Source organism: Monodelphis domestica, chromosome 5 (assembly GCF_027887165.1).
Source record: "Monodelphis domestica isolate mMonDom1 chromosome 5, mMonDom1.pri, whole genome shotgun sequence".
NCBI classification, from domain to species: Eukaryota; Metazoa; Chordata; class Mammalia; order Didelphimorphia; family Didelphidae; genus Monodelphis; species Monodelphis domestica.
The window spans coordinates 217,427,431-217,443,584 of NC_077231.1; the positions used below are offsets into that span (position 1 = coordinate 217,427,431).

Here is a 16,154-nt window from a genome sequence, read left to right on the forward strand (position 1 = left end):
TATTGTTCATGACACAGCAAATAACTCTGAAAGAAAACGTGTTTGTCATGAGTAAAGATCAGAGTTAAGGTTCTAGGATACTCCGTGTCCTTTTTGGCTTTAGAATGGCAAAGTACAGGAATAGATCATTGCAAGCCAACTCTTCTGTATATGGAAGATATTCTGCAGAGTGACAGATGACAGGTGACAGATCATACAGAGCCCAATTTGGTGGAGGTAGTGAAGGACTAAAGTCATGTTCAAAAGGAATTATAGCTCTAGATTGTGGAAGGCTTTGAATGACAGTCCAGAGAGTTTGACTTTTTTTCATTAAGTAGTACAAAGCCATTGAAGAAACATGAGAAGAATGTAGCATGATATGATTGATATATAATTTCCACCAATTAGGAATAATTTAAATACTAGATTATGAGACCAATTATAAGGTCATTGCATTGGTCCAAATAGGCAGTAACAAAAGGCTTTTACTAGGGTGATAGTAATGAAAATAAAGGGGAACTGAAGTTTATCAATATTATAGAAAAAAGATAGGAGAGGAACATGAAAAATTTCTGCATTTGGTGTCAAAGGACCCATATTGAAATCCTGCTCCTTTCTGTATCATTTGGGTGTCCTTGAGTAAGTCACTCAACTTCTTTATAAGTCAGTGCCCTCATTTGTAAAATTAGGATGTTGGACTAGATCAAAGATATCAAACACATGGTCCATGGGTCTCAAAGGATACATTACAACACTCCGAAGTGCAGCCTAAACCAGATTAAAATGTATTTGGGAAATATTTAACAACATAATATATGATAAAATGGATAATATTAAAGTGTGATTTTCTAAGTCAATATGTAGTCTGCAGAGATCCTGATGTGTGGTTTTTTGGCTCATATTTCTATTTGAGTTTGACTGTGCAGGACTAGATGACCTCAAAGATTCTTCCTAATTCTGAGTGTCAAATTATATAGAATTTTGAAGCCACAGTAAGATCCTGGTGAGGCTATTCAAGATAAATTTAAAGATGGGCCAATCAGCAAGATTCCTTGATTCTCTCTAATAACTTAGAGGCTCTAAGGGAACAAGAGAAGAGACCTTAAGTCATAGTGGTCATTCAGAAACTGATTGGAAAAGACAGAAATCTAAGGGACAAAGGAACTCTAGGAGAGTGTCAAGTAACTCCAAACTCCAAGTTTAAAGTTTTTTTGAAATGAAGTCTGACTGTCCTCTTTGCTTTCTCTGGTCTCTGCTCCAGCAACCACAGGGGTTTTAGTACTTTTACCTTTTATCGCTTAAAGGCTGAACAAAGGGCTTCATTAGATAAAGGAAGCCATGGTACAAATCTGATGTCATCAAATCAAAAGCAGATTCTCCTTAGGTCCCAATATTATCTACTTACAGGGCATAACTTGGTTCTGATGGATTTTGTAAATGATGGCTCCCTAAGCCCTCTAGCAAAAGTGTTTGATGGAGCCAGGTGCTCTATTGGTCAAAATTAAAGTTAAAACCTTTACCTCTGACAGTAGCTGCTGTAAATTCCAAAAGTATCCTCTATTTGTTCAGCATTTGTTCACATAGCAAGAGACTTGGATTAAAGACCCCAGGGAGAAACTTTGAACCTCCTCTACTACCTGCATGGTGGACAAGGCTTGGCAATTCCTGCCACTGGAAACACACAATAGCAATGGCTGAGACAGCTCTGCATGTTGGGGAAGAAAAGAGAAGGGAGGAAAATAATCATTTATATAGCAGCTACTATGTGCCAGGCACTGGGTTTAGTGCTTTTTTTTTTCAAATATTATCTCATTGATCCTTACAACAACACTGTGGAGCAGGTGTGATTATCATCCCTATTTTACAGTCAAGAAAACTGATATAAACAGAGAGCTGTCCTCTTCAAGACAATCATTCTGATGGTCTGCAAGGCTGGGATGTGTTTGGACATCTGTGAGAGTATTACCCTATAGAACTGTCCTCAGGGACATTTTAGTGACAATTTTTCATTTTACTTAGTACTAAACATGTCAAGTTTAGTGCCACTTCTTATCTTTGGGAGGGGCAGAAAATGATAATGGAAGAGAACTTGTGAAATCATAAAAGGAATATTATCAGGGGATTTTTTTTGTTTGTTTGAAAGAGTGTAAAAGATAAGCAGTTTAGTAATAGGTGACTGTGGGAGGTGATAAATGGGTATTGATGGGAGAGTCCAGAAAAACTAATAAGATATTCTAATGCTTAGCTTATATGGATAAGGAGGAAAGATTGGCAGTAAAGGATCTAAGCTGGTCAAAGTTCTGCCAAAATGTGTTTTGTCCCTGGCGACAGTCATAATATAACATGTAACAAAATATAACATGGATCTCAATCTTTGGAGATTCAGCCCCACTGGCTACTAGAAAGTTGTGTGTATCCAATGAATATCCAGAGAAGGAACTGGGGATATCCACAGAGGGAGACTTTCTGAGGTGGGACAGGAAGATTATATCTGGATTGGGAAGGAATAAAACAAGATCATGTTTTAGGAACTCTAAAGTCAATTTAGGGATGGCAGAAAGAAATGGAAATGACAAAATCTATTTCTATAATTGCTAACCCTGCCACCTAGTACTGAAGTAGATGGAATGGTGAAAAAAGAAAAGGGGCTGAGTTGTGATAAAACAAAACAAAACAAGTGCAGATATAATTCAATCCCATTTGCCACTAAAATCCAGAAGATTCTGAGTAGGAAGCAAGAAAATTAGTTTTGGATAATCAGTCTAATCCTCATTACTAAAGCATGGTTGTATTAGACCCACATTTCTCCAGATCTTAATGAAATGAGTCTTCTAGAAATGAACTCACCCATAAAACCTTTCTTCATTGATCTAAAACTTGGAAGGACCTCAGAAGGCTAGAAGGAGACGTGGATTGATTAAGTCCTCCCTATGTGCCAGAAATATAAAGATACAAGCAAAAAGAAAAACAGCTCCTGGCCTCAAAAAGCTTATATATATATATATATATATATATATATATATATATATATATATATATATATATATATATACATTAAGCCCTTAGGTTCTGTCTTAGATGCTGATTATCAGTTCCAAGGCAGAGGGCTGGTAAGGTATAGGTAATGGAGGTTAAGTGACTTGCCAGGGGTAACACAGCTAGGAAGTGTCTGAGACCAGATTCGAACCAGGAACTCCACTCTCCAGGCCTGGCTCTCTCTTCACTGAGTCACCCAGCTGTTCCAAGAGTTTACATTTTAATAAGGAAAAAGGAACTATGCAAAAAGTATCTGAGAAGTGGGAGAAGGATGAGGGATGGTTTGTCACAAGCCAGGAAGAGGGCTTAAAGAAGAAGGAAGATCAGACTGCCTCCCTCCATAAGACAAAGACTTCAGAAAGAATCTCCTAGAGGCTTTTTCAGGTTTACTTCAGATTTCCCTTAATCCAAACCTTCATTTTACACATGAGGCTATAAGAGCCTAAGAGAGCTAAGTGCTTTGCCCATGGTCCCATGGAGAGTAAGGGGTTTTCAGTCCTCTGATCCCAGAGGCAGTAAATACTCTATTATCTAGGAGGCTGCTGCCTCTGACTTGGTTGTTTGCTGAGTGTGTCCAGTAAATGCCGCCTTGTCTGTCCATCAATGGATGATTGAAGGGACTGTTCATTTATATCTCCAATGCTTCACTCTTGTTCTGAGTAAATTGCTCCTCGTGTAATGAGATCCAGAGACCATAGGTGTTACAGCATCACAGACAAGTCACACTTAAGGTACAGGAAGAGTCCTCCAGCCCTGAGTCCCACAGATGTTCCACTTCAACAAACCAGAGCCCTGGTCTTCAGAGATGCCTCACTCCTCTCCTGATGCCATCATGGAAACCAGACTCCTCATCTGTGCCATCATTTGCCTCCTGGGAGTAGGTGAGTACTCAGCACAGAAAAAGAGGTCAGGCCTGAGTTTGAACCTTTCTCTTTGGGCTACAACATCAGATCCTCACCTGAACTCAGCCTCCTACTTTCTCTCTCCTCCCCTTACAGGTTTGACAGATGGGGCAGTTCTCCAGACCCCGAGATACCTGGTCACAGGCAAAGGTCAAGTCGTGACACTGAGATGTGACCAGGACCAGAATTATGATTATATGTACTGGTACCAACAGAAACTAGGACAGGAACCAAAGCAACTTTTCTACCACTTTAAGATAGCAGATGGTACCAGGGAAAAGGGAATCTCTGAAAACTTCCAAGCCCATCGGTCAGAAATGAACTTCTGTTTACTCACTGTCAAATCCCTAACTATTAGCGACTCAGCTATATACCTCTGTGCTATCAGCATACACAGTGCTGTAGAGTTACTTCCTCTCTGGGCATAAACCCCTCTCTTGGCTCCACATTCAACAACTCAATATTATAAGAAGTCCTCTCCATGTTACTTGGATAGGAAGTTGGTTTGTGGGTACAAAAACTTCCTTATAGAAAGAAGCTGGGTATTTAAAAGCATGAGTGAGTTGTATGGGTAATCATTAATAGAGAAGCAGGTGATGAGTAAGAATCATGAATAATAGATTATTTCTAATTAATAATAGAGTCACTAATGATTAGAACCCTTATAATAGGTGTTTGGACTGGGAAAATGTCTCTTCCCATTTGCCTGTGAGATACAAAGCATCTAAAGGGAAATGGGAATCTGTGGGAAGTGTCATGTTATGGATAAAAACAACCAATTGTAAACTAAGAAGCTTCAGATAACTGTTTTAGACCAGAGTCTGGGAGTTGCCTACTTTTTTCTTGTCATCACCATGGACATCAAGGTCCTCAACTGTGTCGCTGTTCATCTCCTGGAATCAGGTTAGTCTTAGACACAACTGGGAAATCTTTGTCTTGGACTTGCCATACCCAGCTCCAAATATTCCACTTTAAGGTAAATTCTACCAATGTTATCTCTTATTCCACAGGTTCTGCAGATATTGGAGTCTCCCAGATCCCAAGAAGCCTGGTCACTGAGAGGAAAGAAAATGTGGTGCTGAGATGTGACCCAAACAAAGGACATAGTTATATTTATTGGTATCAATACCTTCCAAGAAAAGAACTGAAGTTATTAGAATATCATGACAATAATCAAGTCATCAATAGTTCAGGAATGTATGGGACTTGATTCATTACTGATCAGCCCAATGGTTCATCCTGCAACCTGAAAATCCAACCTGTTGAAATAGAGGATTCAGCCATGTATTTCTGTGCCAGCAGCTTAAACAGTTTTACCACAGCTTAACCACAAATTAACCTCATTCTATGAAGAAATCTTCCCCAGCACAGGAAACAGAAAAACGTTAATTGGGGTTGTGAATGGGGATGAAACGTTAAGAAAAATATATGGGTGCCTAAACTAATCCTGGACTATTGGGTACCAGGGGAGATAGAGAGTAGGAAGTTGAGGAAATGGGAAGGTTTCACATTCATTAGAATTTCATGTTTGGGTGACCAGGTAACAGGATCATAGATTTAGAATTAGAAGGAACATTAGCAATCAGATAGCTCAACTCTCTCTTTTTAACCATGACTAAATTGAGACTTGAAGAGGGGAAATGATTTGCCTGAGAGCAGCTATGTATGGTGAATTTTCAAGCCAAGAGTTGCACTCTGGTCCTTTAGCTTCAAAGTTTTTAAAAAATATATAATATACAATATAAGCATTGTAATAAATATGTTTATCACCACAAATCTACAGTCCTAGTGGCCACTAAATCTGATCTCCATTCTCCTCAAGCAGAAAGAGGTTGGTCAGGATAGCCTACAAAGAAAGGGGTTCAGAAGAATGCAGTAGGACGAGAGTCAGGGTTTTACCAAAATGGTGCCAGTAATAGAGAAAAGATGCTACTCTTTCTTTCATCCTGGGATAAGAGAACTACCAGGACCTCTGTGATAAATCATTAGGCTTATAGCTTTCATATGTACCATCCAGAGACTTGGAGTTTATTTCTGATGGTGAAGGTCTTTATGAGACAGTCTTTCCCTTATCTTTTCTTTATGTCACCTTCTAGTGATTTGATAGCAACATATACATCCTCCAGCTGTTGTTGCTTGTAGAAAGCATCAAAATCTATAAAGAAGCATCTAACCCAATATCTGAAAAAAGATCCCAATGCAATCACCCCTAAAGGACACTAAGCAGCAATCCTTTCATTAAATGTTTGGATCCTGCCTTTTATCCCTTGTTCTCCTGAAGTGTTTTGTTTTATTTTGAATCACTAGAGTCATGGAAACTACAATTCTCTCTATATATTAGGATAATGAAACCTAGTCACTTAAATTTATTTTTGTTGTTGTTGTATGGTTGTTTGATCAAGTCATATGCTTTGGAACTCCATAGACTATGTTCATGGGGTTTTCATGGCAAAGACCCTGGAGTGGTATGTCATTTCCTTTTCCAGTGTGTCCCTACTTTTACAGATGAGGAACTGAGGTAAATAGGGGTTAAATTCAGGGTCTCATTTTGAACTCAGATCTTCTTGTCTCCAGGCCCAGTGCTTTATCCACTGTGGGACCTAGGTGCTATAGCTCTTGGGATAAGACTTACAAGGAGAATAGTTCCTACACTATTTGTATTACTCATATGACCTTGAATATATTAATTCAACAATCTGAGTCAGTTTTCTCATCTTTAAATTGGGACAATGTTCATATAATTATAAAATCATAGAATTGTTTTAGTTAAAAGAATCCTCAGAAGTAGTATGGTACTTAGAGGTTACAGAATACTAGAGGCAGTTAAGTAGCATACTGGCCAGAACTATGAGATTAGAATCAGAAAGGTCTGAGTTCAAATTTTGCCCCAGACACTTCCTAGCCATATGGCCCAGGGAAAATTATTTAACTTCTGATCTCTTCAGTTTCCTCATCTACAAAATGAGGATATTAATAGTAGCTAATTCTTAGAGTTATTATGAGGATAAAATGTGATGATAAATGTAAAATGCTTTGCAAACCTTAAAGCTCTATTTAAATGCTAGTAATTTTATAATGATAAGGGAATCAATACTGAGATTCAAATTTTAAAAATGATGCTTACTACACATTTGACCTTGGAGAAGTCCTTTCACAATGATGCAGAAAGTCCCAAATAGTATCCTCAGATACTTGAAACCATGACATCCAAGCAAACAGACACTTCTCTTTCTCTGCTCTCTACCAGAGTAAAGGCTCTACACTCCTGGGTGACTCTCAGGCACAGCACAAAGGACAGAGTCAGTTCCCTAGCTCAGACAAAAAAGGTGGCATCTTCAGTGACTTATTGACTTCATTTTCCACATGGGGGCAGTAAATTATTTTCAAATGAATTGTCTCATTATTTCAAAATTCTTATATTTCTGTTTTCTCAAGTCACATATAATTTGTAACTGAAAGAAATATCAGAGATCATCTAATACAACTCTTAAATTTTACAGCTGACAAAACTGAAGCCTGGACTTTTAGAGGCCCAACCTCTTGATTCCAAATAGTCTTCTTGACACTATTCCAATAGACATTTGCGTATCTCATCCTTCAGAAACTCCCAAGAGGACCAGACTGGCTACACAATCATTTTTCTTGGTCAAGTCACACCTTCTTCCAGAGAGCACAAATCACTTTTATTTCACTTGATGTCCACTTCCTGCAGGTCTAAACTTCAGTAAAGGCAACTCTTTGTGAAGCATATTTTCTTGTATTGTTTGCCAATAAGTAAGGAAAGGAAAGAGATTACTTAATATTTCTCCTCTTAATTCTGTCTATGGGATTGTCATTACTTTGGGTTTGGGGATTTCACAAGATTTCTCTGTCAATCAGTCAATAAGCACTTGTAGTCATTGCACAAAATCCTGGGGTTAAAAAATTTAAAGTGATATATTTGAATGCAAGACTCTTACATGTTATCAGGGGAGACAAACTAAATTAACACAAAGTCATAGCAGAGTGAGCATTAAGTAACGGGGGCAATCAGATGAAAGCATCAGTGGTAAATGACAACTGACTTCAAGTACTTGAGGAGATGTCATATAAAAGGAGGATTACATGTGTATTTGCTTGGAAACAAAAAGTAGAAAAGGGGGAAATAGGTAGAAATTGAGTAGATGTAGGTTGATTGCCTAGAATTGATAGATTTGAATATTGAGGACTGGGTGGGATGTGGAAATAATCGCCCAAACTTGTGACACTGAGCAAAAGTAATTTTTTCAATGTGGATCATAGTTTCCTTCCATATAAAATGGATAATGGTGGTGGTAGTGGATTAGAAGATCTTGACGGTATTTTTAGGATATGAATCTATCATTACTGGTTACAGCACAGAGGTAGAAAAATGATGCTATTAACATATGCTGATTGGTAGAGTCAAGAATTTCATTCCTAACATCAGGTCCCTGAGTTGGTAGAATGTTGTCTACTCTTACCTTTGTCAGGTATTAAATTCTTTTTCTGGGTGACCATCTGTCTTCTGGGTACAGATGAGATATGTGTCATTGGGAAATCCCCAAATTGGATTTGCTAAATAGAAGCATTAACTCTTTTCTCTCTCATGCCCCTTAAATTCTCTTTCCTTTCACAGACATTATTAATTTGGGATAACTGAATTGCTCAAGAATCTAATCACAGAGATGAGATAGATATGACCTCTCATTTCTGGACATTTTTATCCCTGCTAATATCACTAGGGCAAAGGGAAGGAGAGAGAGTTTCTGGAATTTGCCTGTAGGCTTAAAGAATATGCCCTCCTATATCCTCCCCCTTCCTCTCTCTCTCTCTCTCTCTCTCTCTCTCTCTCTCTCTCTCTCTCTCTCTCTCTCTCTCTCTCTCTCTCTCTGTCTGTCTTTCTCTATCTTTCTCTCCCTCTCTCTCTCTCTGTCTCTCTCCCTCTCTCTCTGTCTCTCTATCTCTGTCTGTCTCTGTCTGTCTGTCTGTCTGTCTGTCTCTCTCCTATTCTCCTGCATCCTAATCTCTTTTCACAAGGTTTTTCATGAAACATTTTCAGGAAGATCTTCCTGAATGCTATTAAATAAATAAATGCCCATCACCATGTCCAGAGTCACAGTTCAGGGCTCTGTCTTTGACCCAGATTGTTAAATTTAAAAGATGACTGAAAATAATTCCCATGGCTTTGCCCACCTGATCCACCTCTGTGTCACTGATACCAGGAGGCTAGGGCAAGCCTACACACTTTGACCATTTGTTCTCTCAGCCACTGCTACCTGTCTTAAGTGCAGTAAAATGATCTGATTATAGCCAGTAGGATTATTCAATTAACAAATGATAACAAAAGTGACTACTATGAACAAGAGAAAGTCAGCTAAGCCAAGTCTGTTGTCTAGAAATTTCATCTTTGTGAGTCCAAATCTGATCTCAGACGCTTAGTAGCTATGTGATCCTGACCAAGTCAACTAACATTATTTGCCTCAGCTTCTTCATCTGTAAAATGACCCAGAGAAGGAAAGAAGGAAATGGTAACCAAATCCAGTATCTCTGCCAAAAAAGGCAATCTCCCCCCCCCCAAAAAAAACAACCCAAAAGGGATCAAGAAGAGTTGGATGAACATGACTGAAATGACATGGCTGACAATAACAATAAGCCAGCTAAGTAAAACCAGTAAAGATTATTACACTATTAGCACTTTGAAGCACAGACTCTGTCATATTTTATCCTTGCATTCCCAGTGCTTTGAATAAAATAGTCACAGATATATATGTTGGATAAAATTGTGTTATATTGAGAAAGATAACTTTTGCAGAAAGTGATTTGAAAATACACAAGCAGATGTATGTTTATGTAACTGATTTCAGTCCCATATCTGTAGATCTTTAGAAATCATAAAATATTTTTTCTGATTGCAGGTAGGTTTCTGTTTGTTAACCTAAATTTAATTACTTCTTCATTTTTAGATTTATTATTTTATCATTTTTTTAATTCTTACTTTCTGTCTTAGAATCAATACTAAGTATTGATTCAAAGGCAAAAGAGTAGGCAATTGGAGTTAAACAACTTGCTTAGGGTCATGCCAAGGATGTCTCTCTCCCAGCCTGACTCTGTTCACTGAGCCACTTGGTTGCCCTAATTAATCACTTTAAAGATGAACACTTTCCATCCTTTTCTCCCGTGTTTGCTTAAATCTCCCTGAAGCTGAGACCCTGGTTTTTGAAGTTAGTTTTTGTAGTTTCTTTAATAGTAGCTGTGATCAGAATTCCCAACTTTTTCCTTACTTAGCTTTGACAGGATACCTAGAAACTGTCTGTAAGTAGATCTTTGGCAAAAAAAAAAATATGAATAAATACAAAGTGATTTAGAAATGTAATAACAGTTGACTGAACCAGGAATAGTGAGACATTGTGCTAATCACTACTAGACAGGCTCTCAAAGAATATAGCAATAGTTGAGCCTTGATAAGATGCTTAGGATTCCTTATTTATTCACACAAACACAGAGTACAAAGGCTAATGCCATCTATGTTTGCAAAAAGGACTGAGGTTTCCCTACCTTGTTCCATAGAGTGTGCATGTTCTTCTCTAGGGGTGTTCATGAGACCATTGAGATTGACAGAGATAGTGACATCCAAGACAGACTATGCCTATTGAGACCAGGTGATCTCATATCTCTGCTTCCAGATATCAGAGCCTGAGCTGGCAAGATGATTCATGCCTGGCTTGTCCCTCACATGGGCATCAAATTCCTACACTGCATTTCCATTTTTCTATTGGGAGCAGGTAAGGTCTAAGGTCATTGGAAATCCCATCTTGTAAGGTACTGACTCTACTTTCCCCAACTCTCTGCTTCTATCTCCTTTACTTGCAGGACTTACAGATGCTGAAGTCACCCAGACACCAAAACAGCTTGTCACAGAGATAAGACAGCAAGTGAACCTGACATGTCACCCCATTTCTGGACACACTGGACTCTACTGGTACCAACAGGTCACAGGGAACGGAATAGAGTTGCTGGTATATCTTCAGAACAACAAAATTCTCGATGACACTCAATTTTCCAAAGATCGATTCTCAGTTATATGGCCCAAGTCATCACCGTCTATCCTGACGATCAAAACCACAGAACTCAAAGACTCTGCTGTGTATCTCTGTGCCAGCAGTCCAACCACAGCATTGCAGCACCAGTGCCTCTCTATACACAAATATCTTTCTTCTCCCTATACGCTTTTCCTGAGACCTGTGCAAGACTCCTCCCAGCTATTCCCCCACTAAGGGATCAAGAGAAATTAGTTTCAGCTGTCCCCCTACCCTCTTGCAGAGGGAGATAGAGGATTAGAGGATTAACTCTTCAGTTGCATGTAGAAACAATTATCCATAATTGTCCTTTGACATTTTAGAATTTAGATTTTCTTCCTTCTTCCCTTCTTCCCCTTCCAGAAGAACTAAATAAACTGATTTAGGTAATACCGGGAACACTACTTCTTTCCCCTCCCCCAAAAGTGTCATCTTTCACCTTAGAATCAATAATAAGTATTGGTTCCAAGGCAGAAGAGTGGTAAGAATTAAGCAACTGGAATTTTGCTCAGGGCCACTGATCTGGGATATATATGAGACCAGATTTGAAATTAGGATCTCCCACCTCTAGGTCTGGTTTTCTATCCAATAAGTCACCTAGCAAACTCTAGCATTAACTCTTTTTTTTTTTAATTTTAAACATTATTTTATTTGGTCTTTTCCAAACATTATTCACTGGAAACAAAGATCATTTTCTTTTCCTCCCCACCCCCCCTCCCACCACCTTTCCCTCTCCCATAGCTGATGCACGATTCCACTGGTTATCACATGTGTTCTTGACTCGAACCCATTTCCCTGTTGTTGGTATTTGCATTAAGTGTTCATTTAGAGTTTCTCCTCAGTCATATCACCTCAACCCCTGTAGTCAAGCAGTTGCTTTTCATCGGTGTTTTTACTCCCACAGTTTATCCTCTGCTTGTGGATAGTATTTTTTTAGATCCCTGCAGATTGTTCAGGGTCACTGCATTGACACTAATGGAGAAGTCCATTACCTTCGATTGTACCACAGTGTATCAGTCTCTGTGTACAGTGTTTTCCTGGTTCTGCTCCTTTCACTCTGCATCACTTCCTGGAGGTTGTTCCAGTCTCCATGGAATTCCTCTACTTTATTATTCCTTTGAGCACAATAGTATTCCATCACCAACATATACCACAATTTGTTCAGCCATTCCCCAATTGATGGGCATCCCTTCATTTTCCAATTTTTGGCCACCACAAAGAGTACAACTATGAATATTCTTGTACAAGTCTTTTTTCCTTATTATCTCTTTGGGGTACAAATCCAGCAGTGCTATAGCTGGATCAAAGGGCAGACAGTCTTTTATCACCCTTTGGGCATAGTTCCAAATTGCCCTCCAGAATGGCTGGATCAATTCACAACTCCACCAGCAATGAATTAGTGTCCCCACTTTGCCACATCCCCTGAAGCATTCATTACTTTCCATAGCTGTCATGTTAGCCAATCTGCTAGGTATGAGGTGATACCTCAGAGTTGTTTTGATTTGCATCTCTCAGATTATAAGAGATTTAGAACACTTTTTCATGTGCTTATTAATAGTTTTGATTTCTTTGGCTGAGAACTGCCTATCCATGTCCCTTGCCCATTTATCAATTGGAGAATGGCCTGATTTTTTGTACAATTGATTTAGTTCTTTGTAAATTTGAGTAATTAAACCTTTGTCAGAGGTTTTTATGAATATTGTTTCCCAATTTGTTGCTACCCTTCTGATTTTAGTTACATTGGTTTTGTTTGTACAAAAACTTTTTAATTTGATGTATTCCAGATTATTTATTTTGCATTTTGTAACTCTTTCTAAGTCTTACTTGGTTTTGAAGTCTTTCCCTTCCAAAAGGTCTGACATGTATGCTATTCTGTGTTCGCCTAATTTTCTTATACTTTCCTTCTTTATGTTCAAGTCATTCACCCATTTTGAATTTATCTTGGTGTAGGGTGTGAGGTGTTGATCTAAACCTAATCTTTCCCACACTGTCCTCCAATTTTCCCAGCAGTTTTTATGAAATAGTGGATTTTTGTCCCAAAAGCTGGGATCTTTGGGTTTGTCATATACTGTCTTGCTGAGGTTGCTTGCCCCCAGTCTATTCCACTGATCCTTCTTTCTGTCTCTTAGCCAGTACCAAATTGTTTTGGTGACCCCTGCTTTATAATATAGTCTGAGATCTGGGACTGCAAGGCCCCCTTCCATTGTATTTTTTTTTCATTATTTCCCTGGATATCCTTGATCTTTTGTTCTTCCAAATGAACTTTGTTATGGTTTTTTCTAAATCAGTAAAAAAAATTTTTTGGAAGTTCCATGGGTATGGCACTAAATAGATAGATGAGTTTGGGTAGGATGGTCATTTTTATTATATTGGCTCATCCTACCCATAAGCAGTTAATGTTCTTCTAGTTGTTCAAGTCTAGTTTTAGTTGTGTGGAAAGTGTTTTGTAGTTGTGTTCATATAGTTCCTGTGTTTGTCTCAGGAGATAGATTCCTAAATATTTTATTTTGTCTAAGGCAATTTTGAATGGGATTTCTTTTTCTAGTTCTTGCTGCTGAGCTATGTTGGAATTATATAGAAATGCTGATGACTTATGTGGGTTTATTTTGTATCCTGCAACTTTGCTAAAGTTGTTGATTATTTCGATTAGCTTTTTGGTTGAATCTCTAGGATTCTTTAAGTAGACCATCATGTCATCTGCAAAGAGTGATAATTTGGTCTCCTCCTTGCCTATTTTAATGCCTTCAATTTCTTTTTCTTCTCTAATTGCTACTGCTAGTGTTTCTAATACAATGTCAAATAATAGAGGTGATAATGGGCATCCTTGTTTCACTCCTGATCTTAATGGGAATTGATTTAGTTTATCCCCATTGCAGATGATATTAGCTGATGGTTTTAGATATATACTGTTTATTATTTTTAGGAACGACCCTTCTATTCCTATGCTTTCTAGTATTTTTAGTAGGAATGGGTTTTGTATTTTATCAAAGGCTTTTTCTGCATCTATTGAGATAATCATGTGGTTCTTGCTAGTTTGCTTGTTGATGTGGTCAATTATGTGGATTGTTTTCCTAATATTGAACCAGCCCTGCATCCCTGGTATAAATCCTACTTGATCATGGTGGATCACCCTTCTGATCACTTGCTGGAGTCTTTTTGCTAGTATCCTATTTAAGATTTTTGCATCTATATTCATTAGGGAGATTGGTCTATAATTTTCTTTCTCTGTTTTTGTCCTGCCTGGCTTTGGAATTAGTACCATGTTTGTGTCATAAAAGGAGTTTGGTAGAACTCCCTCTTTGCTTATTATGTCAAATAGTTTGTATAGTATTGGAGTTAGCTGTTCTTTGAATGTTTGATAGAATTCACAGGTGAATCCATCAGGCCCTGGGGATTTTTTCTTAGGAAGTTCTTTGATGGCCTGTTGGATTTCTTTTTCTGATATGGGATTATTTAAGAAATCTATTTTTTCTTCTGTTAGTCTAGGCAATTTATATTTTTCTAAATATTCATCCATATCACCTAGGTTGGTATATTTATTGCCATATAGTTGGGCAAAGTAGTTTTTAATGATTGCCTTAATTTCCTCTTCATTAGAGGTGAGATCCCCCTTTTCATCCTTGATGCTGTTAATTTGCCTTTCTTCTTTCCTTTTTTTAAATTAGATTAATCAGTACTTTGTCTATTTTGTCTGTTTTTTCAAAGTACCAGCTTCTAGTTTTGTTTATTAGCTCAATAGTTCTGTCACTTTCGATTTTATTAATTTCTCCCTTAATTTTTAGGATCTCTAGTTTGGTTATCTTCTGGGGGTTTTTAATTTGTTTGTTCTCAAGTTTTTTGATTTGCATTTCCAATTCCTTGATCTCTGTCCTCCCTAATTTGTTAATATATGCACTCAGGGATATGAATTTTCCTCTAAGTACAGCCTTGGCTGCATCCCATAAGGTTTGAAAGGATGTCTCGCCGTTGTCATTTTCCTCAGCGAAATTATTGTTTCTATGATTTCTTCTCTAACTATCTGATTTTGGAGTATCATATTATTTAATTTCCAATTAATTTTTGATTTGGCTCTCCATGTACCCTTACCGATCAATATTTTTATTGCCTTGAGATCTGAAAAAGCTGCATTTAATATTTCTGCTTTTCTGCATTTGTATGCCATGTTTCTGTGACCTAGTATATGATCTATTTTTGTGAATGTGCCATGTGGTGCTGAAAAGAAGGTGTATTCTTTTTTGTCCCTATTTATTTTTCTCCATATGTCTATTAACTCTAATTTTTCTAAGATTTCATTCACCTCTTTTACCTCCTTCTTGTTCATTTTTTGGTTTGATTTATCTAAATTTGATAGTGGTTGGTTCAAGTCTCCCACTAATATGGTTTTACTGTCTATTTCCTCCTTCAATTCTCCTAGTTTCTCTATTAAAAATTTCGATGCTATACCATTTGGTGCATACATGTTGATTAGTAATATTTCCTCATTGTCTATACTCCCTTTTAACAGAATATATTTACCTTCCCTATCCCTTTTGATCAGGTCTATTTTTGCTTTGGCTTTGTCAGATATCATGATTGCAACTCCTGCCTTCTTTCTATCAGTTGAGGCCCAAAAGGTCTTACTCCATCCTTTAATTCTAACCTGGTGAGTATCAACATGCCTCATGTGTGTTTCTTGAAGACAACAAATAGTAGGGTTTTGGGTTCTAATCCAATCTGCTATTTGTCTACGTTTTATGGGTGAGTTCATCCCATTCACTTTCAAAGTTATGATTGTCATTTGTGGATTCGCTGGCATTTTGATACTTTCCCCTAGTTCTGACCTTTCTTCTTTAGCTATCTCCATTTGAACCAGTGATTTACTTTGGGTCAGTCCCCCTAGTCCCCTCCCTTGATATGCTTCCCTTTCTAGCCCCCCCTTTTTATACTCCCTCTCCCCTCCCCCTCCTTAATTTTCCTTTCTTTCTTGCCCTGTTTGATAAGATAGAATTCAGGATCCCACTGGATCTAGATGTTCTTCCCTCTCAAATTTGATTTCACTGAGAGTAAGGTTTAAGTAATTCCACTTCATGCTCTCTTCCTCTCCTTCTCATATAAGAGTTCTTCCCCTCCCCTTCCCATGTATATCTTTATATGGGAAAGATTATTCTATTAAGTCCCCCCC

The 16,154-nt window shown here is 37.9% G+C and overlaps 1 protein-coding gene and 1 gene segment (V, D, J or C); both read left to right on the plus strand.

The window, feature by feature from the left end:
• Positions 1 to 16,154, plus strand: part of LOC100617727 (T cell receptor beta constant 2) — a gene marked incomplete in the record, with an annotated part of 296,241 nt that overhangs the window by 48,399 nt on the left and 231,688 nt on the right.
• Positions 10,255 to 11,512, plus strand: LOC103100040 (T cell receptor beta variable 11-2-like). The segment is given in 2 exon segments: positions 10,255 to 10,699; positions 10,788 to 11,512. Coding segments are annotated over 2 exon segments (480 nt in total).